Source organism: Cydia pomonella, chromosome 1, assembly GCF_033807575.1.
Source record: "Cydia pomonella isolate Wapato2018A chromosome 1, ilCydPomo1, whole genome shotgun sequence".
Classification (NCBI taxonomy): domain Eukaryota; kingdom Metazoa; phylum Arthropoda; class Insecta; order Lepidoptera; family Tortricidae; genus Cydia; species Cydia pomonella.
The window spans coordinates 13,722,373-13,750,025 of NC_084703.1; the positions used below are offsets into that span (position 1 = coordinate 13,722,373).

At 36.7% G+C, this 27,653-nt stretch overlaps 2 protein-coding genes and 1 long non-coding RNA gene across 5 annotated transcripts in view; 1 reads left to right on the forward strand and 2 right to left on the reverse strand.

Moving 5' to 3' along the window:
• Positions 1 to 25,931, reverse strand: part of LOC133515901 (facilitated trehalose transporter Tret1-like) — a 55,136-nt gene extending 29,205 nt beyond the window's left edge. Inside the window, exons 1-7 of one of the 3 annotated variants that reach the window (XM_061848548.1) lie at positions 16,709 to 16,863; positions 12,829 to 12,861; positions 12,612 to 12,738; positions 12,373 to 12,477; positions 6,846 to 7,048; positions 2,502 to 2,657; positions 2,329 to 2,412 (exon numbers count right to left, since the gene is read on the reverse strand). In XM_061848548.1, coding sequence (XP_061704532.1) covers positions 2,329 to 2,412; positions 2,502 to 2,657; positions 6,846 to 7,048; positions 12,373 to 12,477; positions 12,612 to 12,738 — 675 coding nt within the window. In that variant the 5' untranslated portion in view covers positions 12,829 to 12,861; positions 16,709 to 16,863. Of the gene's footprint in view, positions 1 to 2,328; positions 2,413 to 2,501; positions 2,658 to 6,845; positions 7,049 to 12,372; positions 12,478 to 12,611; positions 12,739 to 12,828; positions 12,862 to 16,708; positions 16,864 to 18,191; positions 18,212 to 25,752 lie in introns of those variants that run through there. The other 2 variants (XM_061848537.1, XM_061848555.1) reach the window with 2 other exon arrangements.
• LOC133515924 (uncharacterized) lies at positions 4,978 to 6,561 on the reverse strand. Its single transcript, XR_009799140.1, has 2 exons — positions 6,257 to 6,561; positions 4,978 to 6,124 (listed from the first exon to the last, which is right to left on the reverse strand). It is a non-coding gene; the product is annotated as an uncharacterized LOC133515924 (long non-coding RNA).
• On the forward strand, positions 17,001 to 25,101 carry LOC133515915 (uncharacterized). The gene is made up of 6 exons (XM_061848564.1): positions 17,001 to 17,431; positions 18,718 to 19,002; positions 21,163 to 21,326; positions 22,212 to 22,470; positions 23,434 to 23,526; positions 24,832 to 25,101. The coding sequence occupies exons 1-6, from the start codon at positions 17,261 to 17,263 to the stop codon at positions 24,991 to 24,993; spliced, it is 1,134 nt and encodes a 377-aa protein (XP_061704548.1). The 5' UTR covers positions 17,001 to 17,260; the 3' UTR covers positions 24,994 to 25,101.
• Positions 25,932 to 27,653: the final 1,722 nt, after the last annotated feature.

A 27,653-nucleotide genomic window follows, 5' to 3' on the forward strand; every position in this document is an offset into this window, starting at 1 on the left:
AACAAAAATATTTTCAAAAATGAGTGAAATGTTGCCAAGACGAAACCATAAGGCTCGCATTGTCAAAAAGTTATCAGATCTCTTGTAGAGCCAAGCTTCTAACTCTACAAGTCCTAACTTCACAAACTACACCTTAGTCAAAATAAGTGGCTTAACCGTTTCGCTACCGTCACGTGGGCGTAAGGTGAAAAATGTATTCACTGTTCATTATTTTTTATTATACAATAGGTACTTCTTGTAGTATCGAAGGTAGGCAGTGCCCTTGTTTTGCTCGTCTTGGGGGGGAACCATCCTCCTAGATTGAATAGTATTGTATTTCAATGGAATTTGAAGTATGGACAACATGGTGTTACAGTTAGATGGCGCTAGACTAAAATGCCTTCCTTATTATTTTGCAACACATTTGCTCGTATAATTCGTGTCCTTCACGAAGACGCGTGCCTTGACTCGTAATGTCAAGTTATTAAAGGTTACATTTGACAAATCTGCGCCTCATCGTGGATGACACGAACTATAACGTGGAACGTATTGAACCGCTTTTATATAGGCTCACAATCTTATATATTACACACGCGAGCTCTTATTATATTAAAGCACTCGTGCGGTAATATATTATAACATCAAGTTAAGACTGTAACTAATCGCTAATAATATGCATGGAACCGGTGCCTTCTTAAATCGGTCGAATAGACTTTACAACAAAGACTGGAGGACGCCAGCCGGGCCGCCGTCGCCAGCGGCAGGGTCGAGGAGCCGGCAGGCAGTATGACAGATTTTAGACTTTTGCTGACTATTTTAACAATTAAAATTTGATTAATATGAAAGTTCCGGCTTTATCCTCGTGACTGTGTTGACAAATGTCGTATAAAACACGTGTGCGTTGGTCATTACACACATTAGCTTTCTTATTACGGGCTCGCTTTCAGCTCGCGCGCACAATATCACCTCGTGTGTAATGAGCAACGTAGGTAGTTGTATCACAATATGCCATGATGATGATGATGCCACAATATGCCATGATGGCTATGTTATTACTGTGACAGGATTCAGGTAATTCCAATTTCATGGTAGTTTTCACACGCACAAAGCTGGGGCTCGATAACATCTTTATCCTAATTAATATACTCCTCTCTACTATCTATATAGATATTGATATTTTATTACAGCCTCTGTAACTAAGTCAGTAATGACGCATGGAGTGACTGGAGGTCCGTGATTTTAATTTGGGTTTTTAGGGCTCCATTTCTTCAAAGCTAAAATAAAAAAACGGAACCTCATGGAATCACTAGTTTGCTTGTGGGCCTGTCTGTTTGTCCGTGTGTCACAGCTAATTTGCTCCGAAACTAATTTGTCTAAAAATCTTGGCGGCAGCCGGTTAATTATAAAAAAAAATTAAACCGGGCGTAAGAATACAGAGAATAGTACATTACCCATAGATTACAGCATAATCTATTAGAAAGATCTTAAGAAAAAAAAAAAATATGTACCTACCTATAAATAAACTCGATGTCGTCGCTTTTGGCTGGTTTTTGTGTTGTGTGTTGAACCTACGTTTTGATCGTTCCCGTGTTAAAAATGTTTTGTATATATTCAAGTAATTGTCTATAAGGCGTCATCTCATAAAGGTTGGAGCACACCAAAAAACTCTTGGCGCCAGTCCAGCAGCGCCGTCCCACTTCATCCGGTAAAAAACTCGCAGTACAATCACACTTATATTTTCGTAGGATTGAATTTCGATAGTAAATAGGTTTATATACATATAGTTTGTATTGCGATCCAAAAAAATATTATTATTTGTTTAGTACGGGATGTTACTTCTACCTTCCTATAGAAACTAGTTTCGATTAGGTTCATAAATAGTGCATGCGTGCTGCACGAGTAAGGTCAGCGTGTTGATTTGTCACTTTGAATAAAACATCTACACGTTCTAGAGAAGCTGATGGTTAATTCACTATTTAAGGAACGACTGTTGTCCAGGAAACTCCTTCTCAGTTCCCAGTAGAATAAATTAGAGTCAGACCAAGCTAACTCTTCAGCGATTTTGATAGATTAGTCTTTGCTATCAAAATCGCTGCAGAGTTAGCTTGGTCTGACTCTAGTAACACTAACAATCTGCAGGATGTCAGCTATCCGACACGCCAAAACATCGAAGGATAGTAAAATGTGCAATGTGTCCTAATCTTAGTTAGGTGTTATAAATATTTATTGCTACGTCTACGTCTCATAAAAATTTAAGCCTTCTTACCCGAGCGTCGTAATTTTGCCATCGTAAATGACATAACATTTATGTCTACACATTAAAATTCAAATGATGCAACTGATATTTACCGACTTCGCTTCATCATATCGTTTCCGCGATACAAGCCAGTGCGGAGACTCGGGTACGAAGAACAGGGCAATCACCGCGAGGATCTGTTAAAAAATACCAAGCACGCTTACTGTTGTTTTAGTTCTATTTTTGCCAAACCTCGTGCTTATATATATATATATAATATACTTGCCGTGAATATGATGTTAACCAGTGCCACGGTGCGCCAGTACATAAACAGGCCGAAGAGGAACTGCGTGAACACGCCAATGATGATGCACATCGAGCTGGTGGCGGTGAACGCTCCCCGGAGGTGCGGCTGTGTTATCTCAGCCACGTATGTTAACACCTGCATGAATATTTATTCTTACGAATAAGCAGTTCTCTGAGATATAGTTTCACTTACAATCCTCATAAGTTTACAACGTTTCGAGAATTTCGCGATCGTGGAGATCTACAGGAAACAAACTTTAAGCACGTAGACTGAAAAGAGCTTGCATGCAATTTACGTTACATTGCCGACTACTAAGGTAAATTGCAATCAAAAGTTTGATCAGATACCGCAATAGAATGAAAATTCCATGTAAGTTCTTGATCTATATTATTTTTCAAACTCGAGGTGTAGGGTCAATATAATTTAAAACCTAAAAACGCCATATTTCGTTAAAAAGTGTAGTTACTAAAAATAGGCAAGTCATTTCCATCAGTCGGTACACAAGTCAGCAAATTAAATTTAATATATGTAGGCGCAAAGAGTTGTCCTTCCATAGAAAAAATAAATTTCAATATTATAGTCAAAGAGCTTGAGTTGTAAACCAATTTTGTCAGTAGAGAAAAGCGGCAGGTTTGGAAAATGTGGGCGCGAATGGTGAACTCGCAAACAAATTTTGATATTTCGCATAATTTTCTACAAAAAAATTGGTTTTCCAGACATCCCAAAACAATTTTTTTAACAGTAAAAGAATATTGATTTATGAAGGAATATTTAAATATTGGTACGACTAGTCTTATACGATACTCCGCGTCATATAAAGGCAGTCACTTGATTCAAACATGTCAATTCAACTCGGTTGGGTAGGGTCCTAGCTTAGTAGAGATATTATAGAAAATACACAAAAAATACATTGCATAGGTAGTCGTAAAATTCTTAAAATAAACCTTACAAATGGGTTCTGTGGCACATGTAGGTATACCTAATCTGTCCAAGCTAGCCTCGTACAAACTTGCCAGTTAGAATTCATATTTACATACAGTCATATTCCTATCAATTCCATACACACTTTACATGAAAACGTATCGTGGTGCGACTCTAGTATCAGAAATGCTGACAGCTTTCCCCGCTGAATAGTTATTATGAGCAGTGGCGGATTTGCAGCTTTGGCCGCCCTGGGCCCCGCGCCCCTTATTAAGTAGGTACGGTCACGTCTGAAAATATCGATACGAAAAAAGTGCCAAAAATAATATACACTACTTTATTGCCCATATATTAAGGTAATGTTTACATATTTTTTGCACATTTTTCGTACCGATATTTCCAGACGTGACTGTACTAGCCACCCTTTTCTCGGCACCTTTCTATACTAGGTCCCCACTGCCCACGAGAAACCCGAGAGACCACGCATTTCTGAGGCCAAAAGAAGGAAAACAATTTTGTTTTTCGTTTTTTGTACGTATTTGTACGTAAAATGTAAACGCTATTTGTAAAACTGTAACTGAAAAAGTGTTTAATTTAAGTTAACACTTTTTGACATTATCAATAAGGATATTTGGACTAGGTCCCATAGTGGCAACATCACCATCAAAAAGGCGTTTCGCTCTAAGTAACAATGAAAAGATGTTATTTTTTGTAAGTGGCTTTAACTCTGAAATTAGGCGAATTCCAAAAAAAGTTTATAGGACATTTTAGTCTTTAAATATGATCAGGAATAAACCTACTATTAAAATCTCTCGCAATGCTCACGGGCACCGTGTATATGTACCTATGTAGACTGACGCCCCTAATATCTAGCCGCCCTAGGCAAATCCGCCACTGATTATGAGATAATATTATTACGCACGTGATTTTGCCAAATTAGTTGGATTCACGAGTAAAAAAACTAGTTTGAATCCAACGTCCAGTTTGTCATTTTTTAATTAGAGGATGTATGGATGAAGTTAGAGGTCATTTGCGAAGTGTTTATCTAAAATATATTATTTTATTACTAATTTAAGAATATAGATATTTTATGATTTTATGCTGGGAGGGCCCGAATAAATCAAATAACTTTAACCATATATTTCGCTGTTCTATACTTACGGTAAAAAGGTTATAAGGAAGTACTTATATAGGTATACGGATAAGGACTGATTTAAGGCCTTATTAAGTTTATGCTCACTGTGCCGAAAAGTATCATTAAAAACTTAATAAATTATTAACTTTAAAAAAAAAATCTAGATAAGTGCCGCATAAAGTATAGTCAGCATAGGGAATGCAATAACCGGGCGTTTTTCATTACCGGTAATTTACCGACGCGAGGTCCCACTAACCGGTTAACCGGTAAATTACCGGTTATACGTTTATGAAATAAAAAACATTGATTTTGCATTATTTTCGTCAGTAACCTTTAAAAGTAATCAACAGCACGTTATAGAAACATCGACAAAACAAAATAATGAAAATAAACTATAAACATTAAACAAGATATATTTACTAATCATATTAAATAAAAAATCAAACATGTATCATTTCAAAGCGAAATGAACTTGTACATTAAATAAGCAACATCAAACTTTTTTAATTCTTTAAAAATCGCAGTAATCAAAGGGTAACAAAAATTATAACTAAAGAGTGACAGTCGTCATTTAAATGTCATACAAGTTTGCATTTACACATCTATCAATATAATATTGTTATTAAAGTAACTAAAACCGTAATCAACATTCATTAAAATCTAGTAAATATAAGAAAAAAAAATTTAACAGCAAGATTAATTTCATATCATTTTAACACTAGTTACTTTAAAATTGCACTTTAAGAGGCCGTTATCGATTTTAGTCGCAAAAATGTCAAATTGATAGATTAAGCGCATGAAATTGTACACCTTTTGTTAACTATTAAAAATGACAAGTACTGGTTTTTTTTAGCACGTCTTGTTATCTTTCATTATAATAAATATATTTTTTTTAAACAGACTCACTTAATTAGTAATGTTTTTTTTTCTGATGGACGTTTAGGTAAACGCGCGAAAAGCAGTGATTTTGTCGATCTTATTTGTAAATTTCGTTAAGTTTGGATTGCTAAAAATGGTAATTTTGTATTACACATATCCTGTACTTCAACTTTAATAAACTACATTTTTGTTACTATAAATTTGAAGTAGTGTAAATGAAAGTTAGACGAAATCAATTTTCTCCAGAAATTACTTCAAAACAAGTGACAATTTCTCTGAAAATTGACTTAATTTCAACGTAATTTTGATACTTAAACAATCTACAACATTTGCTGAAACTGTTCTTATACATCATTTTGTATAATTTACTACCATAATTTATATGAATTTAAAAAATATATCCCTTCTCGTCACCTATTACCGGGGAAGCACGCTTGCGACCTCATTATTAAAAGGCAAGATGAAAAAACGTGCTAATAGAAACCAATACTTGTTATTTAGATATTACGTAACAAAAGGTGTACAATTCCAACGACTAAATCTATCAATTTAAAATTTTTGCTCTAAAATCGTTACCGGGCTCTTAAGATAGGAGTTGGAATCAGGAACATGTCATCATCAGATCATTCTGTTAATTATATATAAAATAATTGCGTTTGTTAAATATCTAGGCGATTAATTAGAACGTTGCTTAGACATTCGTGAACGATATTTTGAACACAAGTAACCAGCGGTAGAAAATGTTCTTTCGCATTCTACACTTGTCGGACACTACAGACTAAAACAAAGGACACTGAACATAGTAAGGCGGGTCGGGTAGGGGTGGCGAGAAGGGAAAGGGCGAGGGATTAGCGACCACTCATTTGTCACAAAACATTGCTTCCTAAATAGTTCCTACTCAGACGAGATCATAAGATGCAGAAAAGTAAGTATTTTAAGTGTCTCTTCGTAATCGTAAACCGTAGTAATTGTTTTTTTTTGTAAGTACGAAGACATAGATGGGTAATTCAACAGGTTTTTACATTTTTATTTGCCTATACAACGTTCGGTAAATTCCCGGTTACGGCTGGAAATTACCGGTATTTTACCGACTGTAATATTGGTCAAATTACCGGGTAACCGGTTAGCATTCCCTAAGTCAGCATCAATAGTAGCGGATGAAACAACGCACCAAAAGTATCTGATTTTCCGGATAACTTTTCCGAATATAGATAAATCTCTAAAATATATGTTCATAAGTATATTTTTTACCGTCTTAATTGTTCTACATATAGAACCATAACATTTTGTTAAGCTGTTCAAGTGGTAGATACTTTTGACACCTTGTTTGATCCGCTACTTTTGATGCTGACTGTACCTATTCATATTCATTCATTCCAAAGTCTTACCGGAGCTTCAAGAAGTCCTCCCGCCAACCCAGTGAGGAAGAGAGCTCCATATAAATGCGCAGGAGTGGTGGAAAAATGAAACATCAGCCAAGCCACGAAGAAGGGCAGGTTCACAAACTGCATCGCGCGCCGCCGGCCCATCGGAGCGGTCACCGCGCCGGACAACGCGCAGCCCAATGGGACCACTATTAAGTTGATTGAACCTGAAAAAGGTTTTACCTGTACTGGGTGCTTAGCAAAGGTGCTTAGCCAATCTTTAACGCTTCCTAGCGTAGTCATCTCTCTCTATCACTTTTCCGTATTAGTGCGACAGTGACAGTTGCGTTTCGTTCGCTACGGAGCGTTAACGATTGGTATCTTGTCTACGCACCCTGTACATTTCACTAGTAGCTCCTTAGTCCTTAGTAAACAAAATAATCATAGAGTAGAACTTCAGTGCAATGGTATCGGTTTTTTGTAATTTATAAACTGCTGATAATAACCTGAACCTGAGTATAGTTATTATGAACCATTAACCAATTTGTTATGCTTTTAAGATAATTCATTTTTGTATAAAGTCTACTACGGAATGGAGTATCGAGACAAATCTTACAGGTTTAACGATACTTAGTAAATAGGTTTAGCATTTATTTTGTAGTTACCTGAATAAAAAAAAACCTAAACTAACTCTGTATGGCGTTTGCAATGACGAAGTGTGGTCATGTCATCGTTCGTGGCAAATTTTTACGAAAACATGATGTTTATAATATAATGAGTAATGACAATTCCTTGTAGTTCTGTTCAAGCTAGTGCAATGTTAGCTAAGACAGTCTACAGTTTTCTTTATGAACAATCTCTTACGGGAGAACTATTGCTAAAGTGTTCCGCTGGCTGCTGTAAAATATTAGTTCGAAATCTCTCCGGCTGCGCTAGGGTAGCACAAGGACATGAACATAGAGGTTCTAAAAAGTCCTTAGTGACGTAGACGTTTTTACTCGTAGTCTGTGATTAAAGTATAAGTAAGTATGGTATAAGTTGATAAGTTTTCCATCAAAATGACATTTTAATACAGTCGGCACTAATTATTATCCAGATATAGATATATATCTCTACAGTTCGCGTTCTAAATGACATTTGATACTGATGGTTGTTTAAATTAAGCAAAAATTTAACTATAAGCATGAGCCAAGAACCGAAAAGTACAGTTGCGTCTACACATACAGGGTTTCAGGCGTTACTTGACGGTCCGCACCCTCTTAAGATATTTCTAAAATATGAAAAACCAATCAACCAATCAATCAATATTTTTATTTGTTAAACATAGGTACATAGGTGATACAATTCATTACTTAGTATCACTATGTCTTATCAGCAGTAGGTGTACAAATTCTGTTTTGTGTTGGTACTTAAGTTTAACAGTAAATTGCATGCTGGGGTGACTGTCTGAAATGACCTCCGGTGCCGATTTTTTTTTACTATTATGGTACTTATGTGACTTTATTTCCTAAAATTTGCCTTAATATAAAAAAAAATATTGGTAGTGGAGGCCTCCATTTAGACAGACAGATACCTTATGCAATATGCTAACCAATGCAATATTTACTTTAGTGCAGATGTAGTGTTTATTTCTTTACAATCGTATTTTCTCGGAAAAGTTCGTATTTGTAATACTACTTCAGTCAACCTCAGTACTTTCTGTACTGAGACTAACTGAAATAGCATGACACGCTCGTACGTTTCCCTGAAAATACGATGGTAGAGGATTATGCACTATATCTGTATAAGATATGTGCTTTGGTTTGGTGTGATGACATACTGTAAACTTGTATTGTATTTAAGTGAATAAATGAAATACAACGTCGTTGCCATTTATTTATGTGTACGAGTAAGTATATAGAATAAGACCACCTGTTCATCTACTCTCGTTAAGACTATTAGGATAATAGAGGTAAATAAATAGCAGTAACTTATTATTACACTGTGTTACACTGCGTAATAATAAATGAAAACGGCAGAAGAATCATGTCTGTTGTATGGGAGCTCCGTTAAATATTTATTTTATTCTATTTTTTAAACGACTTCAATTTCATAGAAATAAGGTAACTAATATTACCATCTTCCAAGGATCGTAGCGTCATGAAAATTGGCAGCTGTATGTAGTTCTGATGACAATACAATAATATGGTACTGTCGAACTGATCTGATGATGGAGCCGGAAGATATGAACTGGAACTTCATGATGGAACATCGTATCATACCTGTGTTTGGATTTGTTAGAAAAGTCTTGTAATGAACTTTGACCACGATTAGGTTTCAAGGTCTGATGATGAAGCCGGAAGATAGGCACTGGAATTCCATGGTGGAATATCGTATCATAGTCGTGTTTGCACTTGTGAGAAAGGTCACGTAATGGACTTTGAACACGATCAGATTTCAAGGGTATGACAAACCTATTATATATTGACTTGGAAGTTTTTCAGTTATCTCAAATATATCCTAAGCAAAAAGAAGAGCTTGGTCGCGAAATGCAAATTGCCCAAACGCACCGCTTAATTTAATGACTTTGACGAAGGAAAAGCGTGTTTTTCTAGTGTTTTTTAAACTATTAATTTATTTATTTTTATGTATGTTCACCGATTACTTCGACACCTGCGGTCCGATTTGAGTGATTCTTTTTTTAACCGACTTCAAGATTTCAAAAGAGGAGGTTATCAATTCGGTTGTTTTTTTTTTTATGTTTGTTACTCCATAACTCCGTTATTTCTGAACCGATTTTGAAAATTATTTTTTTGTTTGAATTTATATATATACAGATTGGTCCCGTTTTTGTCAAAACACAGTTATGATGATGGGATCCATGAGGAATCGAGGGAACTCTTCAAATGTGAAAGGCATTCATATAGTGATCTTTATATTTTCTGTAACAAATTAAGCATTTACATTTAAAAAAGTAACATTTGATGAAGTGGAACTGCTGATGATGATCAGAATGGTACTCTTCAACGACGCATAGTACACGTTTGGCGATTTGTCCTCTTCGCTGTGTTTGTTAAGCAAATTAGATTTTCAAGACAAATTTTTGTCAAGTTCGAGTTCTGACGATGGGGTCCATGAGGCCTCGAGGGAACTCCTCAAATGTTAAAGGCATATATATAGTGATCTTAGTATTTTCATTAACAAATCAAGTATTTACATTTGTAGAAGTGACATTTGATGAAGTGGAACAGCAGTTCATATCAGCAGATGATGAACAGAACGGAACTCTTCAATGATGCATAGTTCACGTTTGGCAATTTGTTCTCTTTGCCAAGCAGTTAGGATTTCAAGGGACATTTTTATATTTCTATCCTACTTACTTTTTTAATAATTATCTGCTGCTTTATTTCATGCATGGTTTGAAATAATTTATCTTAAATACAGTCGAATACCCTATTGCGGGTAGGTATCTTACCAGACAACCATAGGGCAAATCTGAATTGTGTCAAGGTGGGTGCAGTGGCAAAAAAAAACATGTTACCTCCTTTTCTACATAATTAGGTGTAGGACGTTGTCTTTTTAATTTCATTGTATGAAATCTCAAATCAACAATAATCGTTCTTTCACCGGTCTCCCTCAATGAAGTCGGTTTTTTTTTTCTTAAAAATTTTTTTTGAAAGGAGTTACCTCCAAGTTGGTTCCATTTTAATTGGGTTCTGATCTGATGTTGGGATCCATCAGGAATTGAGGGAACTACTATTTTTTTAAAAGCACGTGTATGGTGATCTGACTATATTCTTAAGCAAACTCAAGTATTTCCTCTCGTAAACTAACAATTTGATGTAGTGCAACTACAGTTGCAACTCGTGGTAAGGCTACAGCCTTACCACGAGCTTCGAGCCACGGGTTCATATCAGCTGGTAACGCATATACTTAAAAAAGGATAATATTTTAATTTATCCTTTTTGAAGTTTACTTTTTTTTGTAAATAGTTTTTATAAGTATTTGTTGTTAATATAATAGAAATACATCACCTGCGAAAATTTCAACTGTCTAGCTATCACGGTTCATGAGACACAGCCTGGTGACAGACGGAGAGACAGACGGACGGACAGCGGAGTCTTGTAATACGGTTCCGTTCGTTTCCGCGATCATTTGAGGAAAAAGGGAAGCTCTTTAAACATATCTTGTTACCGGTAAATAGTACGTACTTAACTTTTATCTATGACAACCTGAAGGGTGATAATATGGAATTGGATCATGTTTATGTAGATAAACTGAAGTTTTCCTCATGGCCTGTTACTGGGTGTTGTGATTTTTGAGATAGTATAGTAGATTAGTTTCAAAGTAGCTATCAACAAGACAAGTATGTTTCAGTAGTTATTGGATCAAAGGCATCATTATCAGAATATCATGTTTCATGATTGTTTTTCTAGCACTTTGATTAAGTACCTATCTACTTAACTCTTGCAATCTCAAGAAAAATTGTTAAAAATCTGTGTATTTTGAATTTAAACAGCTATTAAGAAATTGAATTATTTTGCCATTATAATTTTATTTGAATTGCAAATGCGTATGATAAGTATCTTATATCAGTGAAAATGCGGCCAGGTTTTATTTTCAAAAAGTTTTTTTTTCGTCTATCTTATGTTGAGAGTACATTACGTACGACCTACTTGCTGGTCTATAAGCCATGACGTACGAGTAGGTACTCTATGAGAGTAGTAGAGTAGTAGGGCAGGTGGAGAAGATTGGCCGAGGGGTGTCAAGTACCAGCGGTTCCGCGCTCGGCTGCATAACACTGCTGAATTGCGAAATGCGTCGAAGCCATAATTGTGTGTTTTTTTTTTTCTGACCGGTTCATGGGTGTCTATTGTTGCGCCTGTGAACGGGTTCCAGCAGGCATTCTACATGACATTAAAGCTCTCCAAGGGGCCTCTACGCGTTGGATCTATATCCCCACGCAAGCCTATCAAGAGACCGGGATTTTTAGGCCCGTGAAATCCAAGAAGATACAATAATAATTAATAAATAAAATTCAAGATTTGCAAGCAGGGAATACAACAAATTAACTGTCAAATCCTATTTTAATGCTTATCTCTGAAATTTCCTGAAGGTGCATGTTGATACAGTAAGGAATTTTTCACCACACTAGCTCGTAAAAGACTCTCTTCATTGGTTTATTTGTCCAAGGTCTTCATTGTCTTCGAAAACTAATACTAGAAAGTTGCTTTTATCGACAAGACTGGCAACGTAATTAAATGCAAATGTTGAATTGTTTTCATGTCAGTTGGCTGAATTGATTTTTAATTGATAGTTTAATAAATATTTAATAGCACTCATCTGAATTTGATTTGCAATGTTTTATAGTTATTATATATTTTCCTCGCGCTGGTGTGGTGAAAAATGTTTGTTTCCACTTGGTAGCAAAAATTGTTTAACCTTCGTTTGTGCCTTGAAACTTTCAATTTTGGAATCTTTCGCTTGCTCGGGTATGAATATAGCACGATGACTTCAACAACAATTTTGCCCCCTTGTAAAACAAATTGTTCTTGTATATATCTCCACTTACTAATCCAAGCCACTTGTGACGGGTATAGACTTAATTGTTCTTCTTCTATTGGTTGGCTCACTGCAGGTATGAGAATTGTCGGGAAACCGAGTGTCATGCCATAACCTGAAATTAAATATCTTCTGTCATAATGGAATCAAAATTTTAAGAATCAATTTAATCTAATGGATGGCCCCAGAGAGAGGAAGCGTTCTAAACATTTAGTAGATAATGACTACATAACATAAATGATTTCTTACCAAGTAATAACAAGTTCTTGACGCTGACTGCTAGGAACTGCGGGATTGCTGTCCGAAAATCCTTTTTGTAGCCATACTGATCTGCGAGGTCCCTGTCGGTTTTCTCGGAGTCTCTATCCGCCACCATCTATAACATTGTCAATCGTTGTATTAAACTAATATTTATTTTCACGCACTGGTTTGGTTAACCCCCGACGCAAAAAGAGAGGTGTTATACCTATGTTTGACTCCAATGTCGGTCAGTGGCATCGTAGTGTGACTAGCCATATGCCTATTTCGTAATATTGGCCTTGGTTTTATATTAAAACACATAGAAAATAATGAAAAACTACAGTACTCTTCGTTTGCATCTTTCAGTCATGATTTCACTCCGTATTCTAACAATTACAACTTGAAGGACACGTTTCCGTATTTTACCACTTGTGATTTCGATTAAATACATAACATTCAGTGAATTTTCATTTTTTTTTATTTATTTTAAAATGCTGCAAAGAATGATAATAATCAATTGAAGTTAACCTAGAATAAATGCATAATTATTGGTGCAATAAAGAACATTGAGTTACTAACTTAATAATAAACATAAAATATTACAATACAGACGTTATTTTCAGGAAACAAAACTATAATACCTGAAGTTAAATAATAATGTTAGCATATTCATGCTTGATAGGTTTTGAAACGTTTCATTTTATCATTTTTTTGGTCTACTTAAACTGACTACCAAGCGAATCCTGTCGTTGTGTGCGTAAAAAACATTGTGTCGCCATTATGTCGCCGTTATGTCGCCAATATGTCGCCGATATGTCGCTATTATGTCGCCGTTATGTCGCCGTTATGTCGCTATTATGTCGCTATTATGTCGCCGTTATGTCGCCACTATGTCGCCGTTATGTCGCTATGTCGCCGTTATGTCGCTACTATGTCGCTATTATGTCGCTGTTATGTCGCCATTATGTCGCTGTTATGTCGCCATTATGTCGCCGTTATGTCGCCAATATGTCGCCGATATGTCGCCAATATGTCGCCGATATGTCGCTATTATGTCGCCGTTATGTCGCTATTATGTCGCCGTTATGTCGCTACTATGTCGCCGTTATGTCGCCACTATGTCGCCGTTGTGTCGCTACTATGTCGCCGTTGTGTCGCCATTATGTCGCCGTTGTGTCGCTACTATGTCGCCGTTATGTCGCCGTTATGTCGCTACTATGTCGCCGTTATGTCGCCATTATGTCGCTACTATGTCGCCGTTATGTCGCTACTAAGTCGCCGTTATGTCGCTATTATGTCGCCATTATGTCGCTATTATGTCGCCGTTATGTCGCTACTATGTCGCCGTTATGTCGCTATTATGTCGCCATTATGTCGCCATTATGTCGCTACTATGTCGCCGTTATGTCGCTACTATGTCGCCGTTATGTCGCTACTATGTCGCCGTTATGTCTCTATTATGTCGCCGTTATGTCGCTATTATGTCGCCGTTATGTCGCTATTATGTCGCCGATATGTCGCTAGTCGCCAATATGTCGCTGTTATGTCGCTATTATGTCGCTAGTCGCCGTTATGTCGCCGTTATGTCGCTGTTATGTCGCTACTAAAGTATATAAAAGGGCCGTAAAGTACGGAGGAGGGGCATTCATTCTTTAACCATCGGACTGGCGGTATCTCTGGCTTTGAGTAAGTAAGGTTTCTCTACTATTCCTTCTATTTGTTTGTGTTTGCTGGGAATTATCCTGGTAAATTTAAACTTGTAAATTGTGTCTATGTTTGGCATTGCGGGGACAATGTTGTCGTAATGCTAAGCTTAGGCTATGGTGGAGATTCTTTACTTCCTTATCTGTGTCACTATATTGTGAGTTTTTGTTAGTAAAATCTAATTTTGTTATTTTATTACCTTTCTATGAGGTTAGTTTGTTATTTTATAAAGCCAGATCACTGTTTGGACTAACAGTTTGTCCATCTAATCAGCTGTTCCCTAACGGTGTCAAACTGCAGCTGTTTAGAAGTCTTTTGCTCCAAGTTGAGAGGACTTGGCGTCTCTTCTTTACCAACATAAGAGGCGAGCATACTCTCCTTAGTCTCAAAGTCCAGCTGTTAGATGAATGTGAGGGCATCACGTGCGTGCCATTGAGAGTAATCTCGGCTCACTGAAGTCTGCAGTAATTGAGGCTAGGTCTCGTATTAAATATATTTATAAATTTCGGTGCTCTGGCTCATGCTAGTGCTGGTCACGGGAGAGCTTCTGTCATGATTGGTAACAAACACAGATAAAGTTTTAGTCATGGCAGGGTATCCCATGTGACTGGTACGGGTGTGTGTGCTAGTGTGCTGATTACTTATAGACATGCTAGGTCGGTCTATTCTCATCCACCGTGCCCACGTGGCGATGAGGAGGGGGCCAATCACACAGACACTAGGGTTTGCTATACCTCGGTTTTGTCGGCCGAATGCTTACAGCTTAGACTTAGGGATACACTTGTGTATGTTCCAAATCACTAGATCAATGGTAAGTACGATCTGTGTTCTGGACATGCTAGATTAGGGTCTAAGGGTAGGAATAGGGTAGAGTCACACACACTGTTATAGGGTCTCTCTTAGGTTTGATCTAGAAATTCGATTGGTTAGTGTATATATATATCTTTCAAAAGGTTCTAATGATGTGAAGCTATGGTTTTATAACGTGTACTGATGATAATATTAGTGAAATACTGGTAATGGGTTTTAATTACCTAAATCTTCCAGACTGTTACTCTGAGTGGAAAGTTGAGGGTTATCTGTAACATCTTATCTATGTATTTTCATTTCTGGGTTTTTGGTGTAGAGACGAAGTACTGAGTATTACGATCAGGTCCTAAGGTATTTATATATTCAATCCTTAAATATCAAGTTGGGTTTAGGAACACAGACTATTCTGGGATTAAAGAATGGTTTGTTTTAGAGACCCTTTGGCAGGCGAGCGCAGTCCATTGGAATCTTTGAGTGGAATAATACTCACCTTGATAGTTCGATCTCATAAAGTACAGTAATGAGTTAAACTTGTACTTCGTTTATACATTTAAAAGGCCTAGGAATTCAGCCTACTTTTAGCTATGGGGACTGGGATAATGGCTTAGTAGCCTTAGCTTTTGGATATAAAAAGATAAGTAAATGGTGTCTGACGAATACTTATCGCTTCTCTTCGTCAGCCCAGTTTGCATAGGGTTGCGAAGCGTTGGTCATAGCCCGTCTGGCTAATAAGATAGGAGTAGGTGGCCCGATTGATATTGCTAATCGGAGTAAGAGTCTTCAGACCTGCATCTAGCATTAGAGGCAGCACGTGTGATCCATTCACACTTCGTTTAGAAGATTATAGGATTGATAGGTAAAAATATTTAATCTTAATATAAGTGTGTAAATGGGCTTAACCCAGGAGTGCTGCTTCAATGTTACCCCGAAGACTTAATAGGAGTAGCAGGATTTTACCAAAAATATTTTTATATTCATATAATCATATATGCTGCAATAACTAAATATCTTTCTAATAAATTAATAGAAATATATCTTACATTACATCAAAATCATTGAGTTTAACTTAAGGCTACACCCGTCGTCTACGACCTTGTGCATGTGGGCGGAGCCTATATTCTTTACCACGACACTGCTCATACCTTGTCGATTGTTATATATTTTCATTCTACTTGTAAGGTGTCATATTTAATATAGAAAAGGGTTTGGAATAACACAGTCTTACGGTATTTTGCTGAAGGTTGAATCTTAACATAAAATCCTATCGATTACTTCTTATCATCATAATAAATTATTTAGTATAGTAAATTTCAGAGTCTTAACGTCTAGGTAATACTTAATCAGGTAGAATCAGAGTCCAAGATTTAGTTGTTACTCATTAAAGAATCTAGGGTACCGCGGTTCGCTTCAAGGGGTCCTAACCTTTAACTAGACGTTCACTTGGCCAAATTATTGTTAAGGTAAAATTATTGTTGGGGTAAATTTTAGGGGTAATTTTAAAGGTGGGATTGATAACGATTAGGTTCCTTATTTTATTAGGTCCGGGGTTGAATAGATGGGGTAGATTTGGGGTGTGGGTAGGGGAGGTTACAGTAGCATTGAATGAATGGGACAATTTCGATGCGTTTTTTAAATATAAAACGAGGTTTTTAGGGTGTTTCTTAACTATAAGTATTTCATAGAATTCGATCCATCAGTTTGAAGTATATCAGCTCTTTTCCAAAATGAGGAAAGGTATTTTTGCGATAAATGGATTTTGTTGGCATATAGATATAGCGTAGGGGGTTTATGTATATATATAAAATCCAAATTTGAATGATTAAATATTTATCATTCAAATTCATCATTTCTACCAGCCAACATCAATACAACTCAAAATTTGCATCAGATTACTTTGGCATACATGTGGATAAAATGCTTCATTCTCATCAGTGTTTTACAATGAAGACCTTGGACAAATAAACCAATGAAGAGAGTCTTTTACCAGATGGTGTGGTAAAAAAAAATATGTTGACAAGAAGTTTTCATTATCAATTAAGTAAATGACGTTCGCGACCATGTAGAATTTTCAAGTAAATTGCCAATAAGGGTTATCTGTCAAGTGAAAATTAGTTTCAACATCATTTAAGTAACTTGTAGACATCATGTATCAAGCTTTTGGTTTAAGTATCTTACTGAGCTTGTTTCTGTCTGTAAGTGGTGTTGGGCTCCTAATACTTTACCGACCGTATGACGTATCTAACAATTGCGCTTATTCTAGCGCTCTTAGGTACGACTTGTCTTTTGGTATGGGGTTATCAGACACGATTACCTTGGTGAGTTCCATAGGCAAATACTTATCTCCATTTGAGGCAGATTTAGTTAATACGGTCTAAGTACAGTCGGTTGCAGGGTTAATTTTGACCCTCCTGCCTGTATGGAGCCTGGGCACTGGGCAGTCTGACGGAAAAGTAATTGGATACCGTTTTATTATGCAATTCCTAGATATTATATAAGTGCACTGAGGTTCACCCTAATAGCGTCGTAAATTTTCATTAACTACAGATTCCATTAACTTTCTAAAATTCTTCCACCTTGGCGAATGCTGCGCTGCCTTTGAAATGGTCCTGCAGCCTCCGCTCCGAGTACCTACCCCTCATATTGTGGCTGTTTATATGTCGTTAGAATCGGGACTCAAAAGTCAGTTATTTTGATTTATTTGTTTTCAAATTATTATTAAATTTGATCATTTGCAAACGAGGGTTTGGATTCTGATATTTCTGATACTACACATATTATATAAAAGGTACACACATATTTTTGTCTCCTTTTCACACCGGAAAGGCAAACACTAGTAATATCAGATTTCAATTGATCCAAAAAATAAACCTAGGAATGAAAGAACACAAAAATTACAATACAAAACCTTTACAATCAGAGGATTTAGTATCAAGGTACTATTCATTCTTTTTAAACTGTTTTTATGTGCGACAATTTTTCTCCCATAAAAATTATTGGCGCAACCTGCTATGAAATGTATTTCTTGACAGATGATAATTCAAATCCATAACAGATTTAGAACAAGAAATTACTTACAATCAGATACGAGCCTCAGGAAAATGTTGGTGCAGTATCTAAAAGCCTGGCCGCGTAGCCAACGTGCAAATCGCTTACGCTCCGTAGCGATCGAAACGTAGCTGTCACTGTCGCACTAATATGGAAGAGTGATAGAGAGACACTAAGCGTTTCGTTGTCGAAGCGATAGCGATTGTCACCTTGGCTAGACCGGTTGATCAGGCCGCGTAGCCAACGTGCAAATCGCTTACGCTCCGTAGCCACTGTCGCACTAATATAGAAGAGTGATAGAGAGACACAAAGCGTTTCGTTGTCGAAGCGATAGCGATTGTCACCTTGGCTAGGCCGGCAGAAATATATGATCATTGTCAAGAGGGCGCTGTTATTTTCATGTAAAAGGTCACAGTTCCGCAATATGGCGCGTGATCATATATATTACTGCTCAGGCTTTACAAAAAGTTATTTGGAGTATAAAAATAATATACTTCATAAATTATTTTAATTTATTTTAACATATGTTCAATTAATATAAACGTTCCTGTTTCAGGTGTTTCATACATTACACTCAATCGACTACGATTGCCAGGTGGAAATTGTGGCGGAGTCTTCTGACGTATACTTAATAATATCCATTCTTTATCCACAAAATATGGACTACAGCTGCTACCGAAACCCAAGTGCACTAACAGTGTATAAGACAAAGGATAAATGTTACAAAATATGCGATACCATCGATGGCAACAACAAAAAGTCGCCTTATTTTGTTACCAGTGTTCGGGAAAGATTTCAATTTCACTTCTGGAGTAACAGCAGTATTAATATAGATATGAACGTTCGTATTTTATAAACTTAGATATTATCTAAGTATTCTATGTACGGCCGCGGAAATTGATTCTTTAGTAGTTTATGGTTCACTTTACATTGGACATTCTTAGCATAAGTATGAACAACTAAATTTATTTGAACCGCAAACTGCTAAAGATTCAATTTCCTCGACTGTAATGAGGTACGGAGTATTGAATTGACTGTCATGAAAATAGGTACATTCATCTCACTAACTCCGTCAATACATTTTGCTCAAATTCACAACTAAGCATTATCTTAGAATATCTAATATAACTATATGAATATATTATCCAAGTGATCTAGTTAATTCGTAATTACTTCGATATCTTGTGACATATATAGTATGCAAAACACAAAGACAAACGTTGACTAACAGAGAACATACTCGTATTTGGTCAACGTAAAAGAGTCGTTCACAGTAAAGTGTTTGGCTTGTGCGATGTGCGACTTTCATCTTACCCATCACCATGGACCACAATTAAGTAATTTATATTTTCCTTGTCAACATTCACTTTAATTTATAGTGTCTAAATAGTACAAAATTAATGCATTTTTATGTGACGATAATCGGGATGGTCACACTATCTGTACCTATACGATATATGGCTCCATTTTGGGTAGGTATATACCTACCTAAGAAGGCATATATGCACGCCTACAGTAAGCTAAAAAAGAAATGTAATACGGTTATGGATTGTGAAAAAAACTAGCTTTTTTTATTATGTCACTTATTCATACAAACCAAATAGCATAAATGAGTTTTTCTTTTAAATACGTTTATAATTTAATATATTTCTTTATGTTTAAATTGACTTCATTTGATTAATTTACCAGCCGTTTAAAATATTTTTTCATAATTTTTAATCGTGGCTGAATGCCGAATAGATCTGTGCTTTCGATGCCTAACCTGTCAAGAAATTACAAAATGGCGGACGAATGTTTGATATATCACTGTATTTAAAAATTATTTCGCTTAAAATTTACTTTTTTCCTCGCAAGTGTGATGAAAAACATAGCGTGTAACCCCGGGGTAAGAATATTGCAAACTCGGGTCTTTAATTCCCTCATATCCAAAATTCCTCTTACCCCCATCGTTGCACAATGGACTTAGGGTTCCCAGCCGTACTATATTATATAGTATTGTACTATATTTTGGCTCTCTGTACTGTATACTGTTGAAAAAATATATAGTACGCTAAAATACTATATTTCCGACATCCTTCTAATTTGTTCAAGATCGATTATCAATTTAATTCTAATCAAATAAAATTATTTCAAGTATGAAGACAAAATGGCGTGGGGAATGCAACAGGGCTGACATAAATTTAATAAAAGTGAGCTATTAAATTGTCATAAATATTCAGTATAAATGTACTGAATCGTTGTCTCATTTTATTAAAAATTAGACATTACTAAAAAGTGCACAAAGCTCAATAAAAAATATAAATTTAAACTTTAAATAAATATTGTTATTAAAAAGATATTTTTTTACTCTTTATTATTACTGGGCGTATGAGATGACGAGTGAGCAGTTTTACATATATGACTAACTGATGGCATGATAGCTGGAGTCTACCGGGGACACACGCTTGCGACCTCATTATTAAAAGGCAAGATGAGAAGACGTGCTAATAGAAACCAATACTTGTTATTTAGATATTACGTAACAAAAGGAGTACAATTTCAACGACTAAATCTATCAATTTTACATTTTTGCTCTAAAATCGTTACCATAACTAATCTTAACAGAGTGCTAGTAAGTATGATTTAACGTATATTACACTTATGTTAAGCATTTTATCTAAAAGTACTATATTTTTTAAAATGTACTATATGTTTAATTCCTTATTCTGGAAAATACTATCCACCAAAAAATAGTTGGCAACCCTAAATGGACTATTTATTATTTGACAAACCATTTTTTTTTTATATGCGTGGCATCTCGCCAGTAGTCGGAGACCTACTAACTAAACGCAATGAAGTGCCGAGACTTCATTGAAGTGCGGAAACATTTTGATAGAGATGCCGAATCTAGTACTATATCTCAATGACCGAATATTGAATTTTTGGCTAAAACTTATGGCCTTAAGTCCATGCGAGAATAATATAGAGACACCAGCTTTAAGGATATCCTTTATAATTGCAGGCTCACATGTACCAGGTGACAGCAACCGCAGCCCGTATGCTCTCACGCCGCGAGAAAAGTTGCTACAGGAAAAACGAATCATTATGTGTATACAATGAGAACAGATACTGTTTTACTAGCGGCGTAGTATGTGATGGAATCAAAAACTGCGGAGTTGCTGACTGGTTAGTTAACAAGAGATCAATGTTAATTTTAATGCCGATGCTGATTTATAGTCACGAGCCATCGAAAGATTCATCTAAGTACCTATTTCTATAATCTTCACCGATGACCATATCATTATTTATTTAAACATTTTTAATCCTTAATTTTGTAACAGGACAAACATAACCTTTGACCCACTTTTTGTATTTTTTCCTAACCAAGAACTATTGAGAGTGAATGAGGCTTCACGTCTGCGAAATGCCGAATGAGTTGTGGGGCAAAGTCACTAGATACAGAGTGGGAGCCCGAAAACTCGAATCGGGGATCTGGCAGACCTCACCGGCGATGGCGGGATGAACTGGACTCCTTCTTGAAGGAGTGGCCAGGCACAGCACTGGACAGATATCAGTGGAGAGATTGGGGGGGGAAGCCTTTGCCCAGTAGTGGGACACGACAGGCTCTAAATAATAATAATAATAATTACGTTTACTCGTGCCATGTGTTATTTTAAGGGATGAAAGGCACTCATTTCTGTTGAGGTAGTTTGGCACTTGAACGTTATTTATATCAATCACTTTACCACAGTCAGGTGACTCGGTGACTGTAGGTTTGTATCAAGTATGGCCTCCGTTTGTTTACTAGTTGTTTTATGAATTATGGTATATACATTACACAGCCCAAAACAGTCATTATACGCAAATGCACCGTCATTCGATCTTGAAATAATACGGCCAAGAACTGGTCCAATAACGTCGAAATAAAACTACTCTTATGCTACCAAGACAAATAATTAATGTAATTCCCTGGTCGCAAATACTGAAAATAAGTCTGATTCGGTCCCAGCTACGGGTACGGAGAGTTCACCCGGTACATCTATTTTAGTTTGCAAGTGCATTATGTTTCAGGTTCGACGAGCGCAAGGCCGAGTGCGGTCTGCCGGTGGAAAAGCTCGGCTTTGCCCCGGTATTCGCTGTGTCCGCAGCCCTCCTCTGCGCAGCGCTGGCAGCCTGGCACGTTCTCACCAAATTCCTGCCACCCAGTGCCAACTCATTCTTTGTATTTAACGCTAATGAAGACAACAGGCTCCGCGTAGATCCAGTATTCACATCCCCGGCTGCGTGCTCTCGCGACATTCATAGAGTCCAGCGGACATCACTAGTTCCGGTACGGTGTGCATATAATTAGTATTAGGTAGGTAGTGATTCCATATAAACATTCGTTTTTTAGGCACCCTTATAGTTTCGCCATCTCCGTCTCTCTGTACAATACATACCAAAATACGTATGTAAGCGTGTGTAAGGGAAGGGACTCTGGATATCCTCTATATAATACCTACCTATATAAAAATAACTAGCCATATATATCGAAAAATATGCCGAGAATACATTAATTTGAAATTACTTATTAGTGCGGCTCCTTAGCCTCAACTATGGTCCCATCGGCATATAGCACGAAACTTGGCATGCATATAGCTTTAAGGTTAATAAGCATATTATTCGTGCTTTCTGCCGAATGGGACCATACCTACATAACTAAATCGAGATAAGGAGCTGCACTCTATTTTTTTCTATGGCCCAACGCATCGTATACATAACTGAACTATTGAAACTTTTTACGAAACTCGATATGAATGAGTCTGCATGATGGATAAAAATGAAAGAACGAGTTCAATCACTGAAATCGTGTTAACAAATTGAACCTTAAGAGGGAAAAATAGTTTTTTGAATCTAACGAAGTATCGGTATTTTTTCTACGAAATACCATTTCAGGCGAATACGTTTTCCACTACCCAACTAAATCTTAACAAATCACTTTCATTTTGATGTCGATCGCATCAGCATAATACGTATATATTCTAAGATTATAGGTTTCGCTTTCAAAAAAAAAATTTTTTTGATGTGTAAATTTGGAAAAAAAGGAAAAAAGGACGTTCACTAGTTTTTCATTGCATCAATGACATACTGAAAATCGTGGAGAATAGAAAATGTTTAGAAGTGGAAAAACGTTTTCTCCTTTTGTATGGACGATCACGTGCGGTATACTTCCCTCTTAAGGCCAATACAATGACTAATTTTCCATCTTAAACACATGCTTGGAGGTTTTCCTGAACAATTTCATTGCTTTTAGGTGTCTTCAGAATCATCTTCGTGTGACTACTCTGATGTGCTAACTAGACACAAGTTGCAGCAAATCAACCAGGCGATCTTCGCGGATGGAGAAGTATTTTTAATCACCTCAATTTATTGTTTAGGAACATTTTGAGGATAAGCGTTTCGAATTAGGTTACTTTTTTGGGACTTCAATTTCAGAGTACGTAACTCAGTTCGTCTTCTCGTTATATAGGTTCTCTTCTCCTCATCATAAACTTAATATCTCTCTTTCAATACTTGCCAAATGGACGTAAGGCTTTTATTCCATGCTTGAATATTTGGCTATAGTCCCCGACCTTTAAAGGCGTCTGTTAGCTGGCGCGGGCGAACGGAGCAGGTGTTATTGTAAGGTAAAATCCGTCTCACGTGTCCGCGCCAGTTAGCGTTGCGCATACTCTTTTTCGTTAACCCGCTCACCCGCTCCGTGCAACCGCGCCAGCTAGCGGACGCCCTCAATATTTTAAATAAGTACAGTCAGCATCAAAATTAACGGATCAAATTTAATAACGAGTCAAAAGTAACCATTCTCTACGAGAGATATATCTCTATATGTAGAATAATTCGACTGAAGCAGTAACTTTTAAACGCCAGCTGTAGAAATATATAACTATTTGGAAAAGTATTCCGGGATGGCACATAACTACTTTTGGCGCATTGTATATAGGCTACTATTGATGCTGACTGTACATCAGATGGCATTGCCCTTCAGTATTATTCTAGTAGGTACATATCGCTATGAAGTAAAATGTCTTTTTAATAATAATGAGGAATGAATCGGTTTATTTCCTATTTTAGGGAGTTTCATTAAAAAATAAGCCACTGTTGAACCGTAATCAATGATGTTATTACTTACTGGTACTCGTGCGTGTCGACATAACGTAGATGCATTAGTGCATTACATAGTTTATTTTCGTCGTATTGAAATATAAAGGAGAGAAAGAATATTCTAATAAATTATTTTACCCAAATACTAAATACTAGTAGGTAGTTAATAGGATAAGGGTATAGCAGTTTATTTCTTATATACCTACCTACGTGACAATAGTTAGAAGACAAGCCCAGATAAGTAATAGATATCATTTTTACGTGTCGGTAAGCATATGTTCGGTTCCTTTGTCTTCAAACCAGTACAAGTGGGTATATAGGTCTCGCGTTCACAGGGTTCCGTACCATTGCACCATTTATTACAATGTTTTGTTTTTCTTAGAGCCCTAAACACTGCGGATGTTGATTACCTACAAATACGCTCTTATTATGAGTTCGTTACGCCTCGTAATAAGAGCGAAAGCGATGCAAGATAATACCTATTGTGAAGGACTATGACCTGGTACTATGACCCGTGTGTCGACTTATCTCATTAATTACTCCATTGCAGGAAGAAAAAGCATTACACAGGACTAATACCATGTATTCTATGACCGCTAAGTTACAAGAGAAACTCCGGGCAGTAACTCGGAGCAAGTCCACGAACAAGCCAGCGCCGGCAGGCCCGACAGCAAGCACCACTGCCAAAACGAACCAAGTCTACGATGTTTAATAATAAGAATCTTAGATAATATAGGTATATTAATAACATGATTATATTTTATTCATTTAATTTTTTTAAATAAAATAACTTGTTTAAGTACCAAGATTTAGGTATGAACTCATTGTGTATAATATGACTTTTCCCTTTTCCAACCTTCAATCTGATCACGCAATGCTTGCCGGTACCATGAGAACATTTGAGTACAAGTAAATGATTAAGTACATTCAACGGCGAAACGAGCAATCGCTAGCAGAGTAGGTAGAGGCCATAGAATGTCATCTAGCGCGACGGCAAGTGGCTGACCTTACCTTCCACAAAAACTAAGAGGATGTTTATCGCGCATGATACAAAAGTACATACTTACATACAATATATAACCTACTTATTTGAAACAGTATAATAAAAACCAAAACGCTTTAACGTAATTAATTACTTAATTAATAGTATGTTAAGTACTTGTCGTATCACAATAATCGTAATGAAAATCACTCAAATCCCAAAAATTTATCTGGACACATGTAAACATCTCAGTGCATGTGTATGTTAAATGATAAATTTTCTCATATTTGTTGGTGTGGTTTATATTAATAAGTAAAAGGATTACTACACCATGCTATAGACCTCAGCTCCTAAATAGACAAAAATATATTTGTCGGGACTACGAATGATTAAACAAAACTTACGCAATGCTAAGTGAAAGTGTTGAACTTCATGAATAAAGTAAAATCCGAACTATTACTGAAATATACAGGTATATATAGAACTTACCTTAAAATTTAAGTTAATTTGTAGATATATATTTGTAGATCTATTTTAATTATAAAGCACTAATACAAACACTTCTACACTCTACAATCAATATAAACAAAACATATTAGTTGGTAAGTTTTAAAAGTACGCGCGCGTTTGTCGGCCGTTCGTTCACGCACGACTGGTATCATTCCCTACCCTATCGTACGCGCAGCTACGTTTGACACAATGACATTCGCGTTGGTGTTGCCAACTTGCCAGAGCCAGTAAAATTTCTGCAATAAGTACAGTATTCGTCTCCTTTTTTTCTCGTAAAGAAAGGTCTCGCGTACACACCATGCCAACGAACGTTTTTCACTTGGCTGTCGCACTTTCATTGGTTCTCATTCTGCAGGCTAAGCACGTTCGCATTTTTATCGCCTGACACGTTCTAACAAGTATGTAAGTGCGATAGTGGCAGGCCTAGTGATAAAAATGCAAATATTGCTGCCACCGCAGGTGCACGCACCAGGCCAACGAATAATAACGAAAGGGTTTCGATTATTACTTATTCAACCCGACCAGAAAAATGATACTAAACTCGGAATTTTTATTGCATGGAATATCGCCATCTAACGTGAAGTTGGTGTCTTTGCCCCAACAAGAATCTAGACCTAGACACGCGGCAGCGGGTCAAGCCATGTTTAAAATAAGAGAACTGGCGACGCAGCGGCCGTGTGTTATATTACTGGAACCATTTGGCCATTTGACCCCTACGTAGCTCAAAATCTATTATAAGTATGAAATTTTAATTGTTTCAGAATCTATTGTACAAAATAGCATTTTATTTACGCACCGCTGACAAAGAAGTGGACGTAACTAAATGCCTAATTAATAGACCATACGGATCATATTGGTTTGACGTGAAACGTGGCGTGGGTTATTGCAAAAGCCGCTTTACGGCCGAAGGCTCGAAGCTTAGGAGAGCTTATTGCTAAACCACAGAACTTAAAGTTAGTGCTCAGCAAATAATACAATAGTGCTCAGACACAAAACAGTACACTGTGTGCGCATTCGCTCTGTATGTCTGAGCGCACAAAGCGTACCGTGTAAAGGGCGTGCAAGTGGGCGTAATATTTATTACCTTGCAGTGCAATTATGTTAAAAACGCGCTTTGCGCGCTTTGAACGTCGGGCTTTGCCCGAGCTTACGCTGTAAAAGGCCACGTAAAAGTTTTGCGTAATATTCCCAATAGTCCATTAACAGGTTAATGGACTGATGAGTAATTTAATTACTATACTACGAGTAAATAAACACTGCAAATAGGGGTAATTTTAGCTCCGAATGTGTCGTTTATAGCGCAGAATCAGCGCCATCTATGTCAGCGGCACCCACATTTCCGAGTAATAGCTACTTTCATCTATACACTGATATCAAAACTACACATATAGGTATTATAGTTACAAAGATTTAAGCCACCACGCAATAACATTTTTCGTTATTTCTAGTTTTCCTAGCAGCCGCTCTACGGGTTTTCAAACTTTTCAAAGGCATTCGTTCACCTTACGTTTCACGCCAAAAAATGTATTTTATAGATATATTTAAATAAATTCACCATACTAAATATTCACCTATCTATTTGGGTTTCCATCCGTAAATGGAGCACCACTAAATTTCTCTTAGATTTATTTAAAATAATAAATATTTAGGGACAACTTTACATAGATTAGACCAGGATCTTAATAACTGTGTCGTATGCATAATTATTAGACCGCAGTTTGAGTTCATCCTTGTAGTGGAGTTCCTAGAAACTTGAGGGCCTACCGCGAACCACGTTCGACGTGTTGCCTCCCTGTCACACTTACGTACGAATCTACAAGTGCGACAAAGAGGCTACACGTCGAACGTGGTTCGCGGTAGGCCCTCTGATGTTGCCAGGA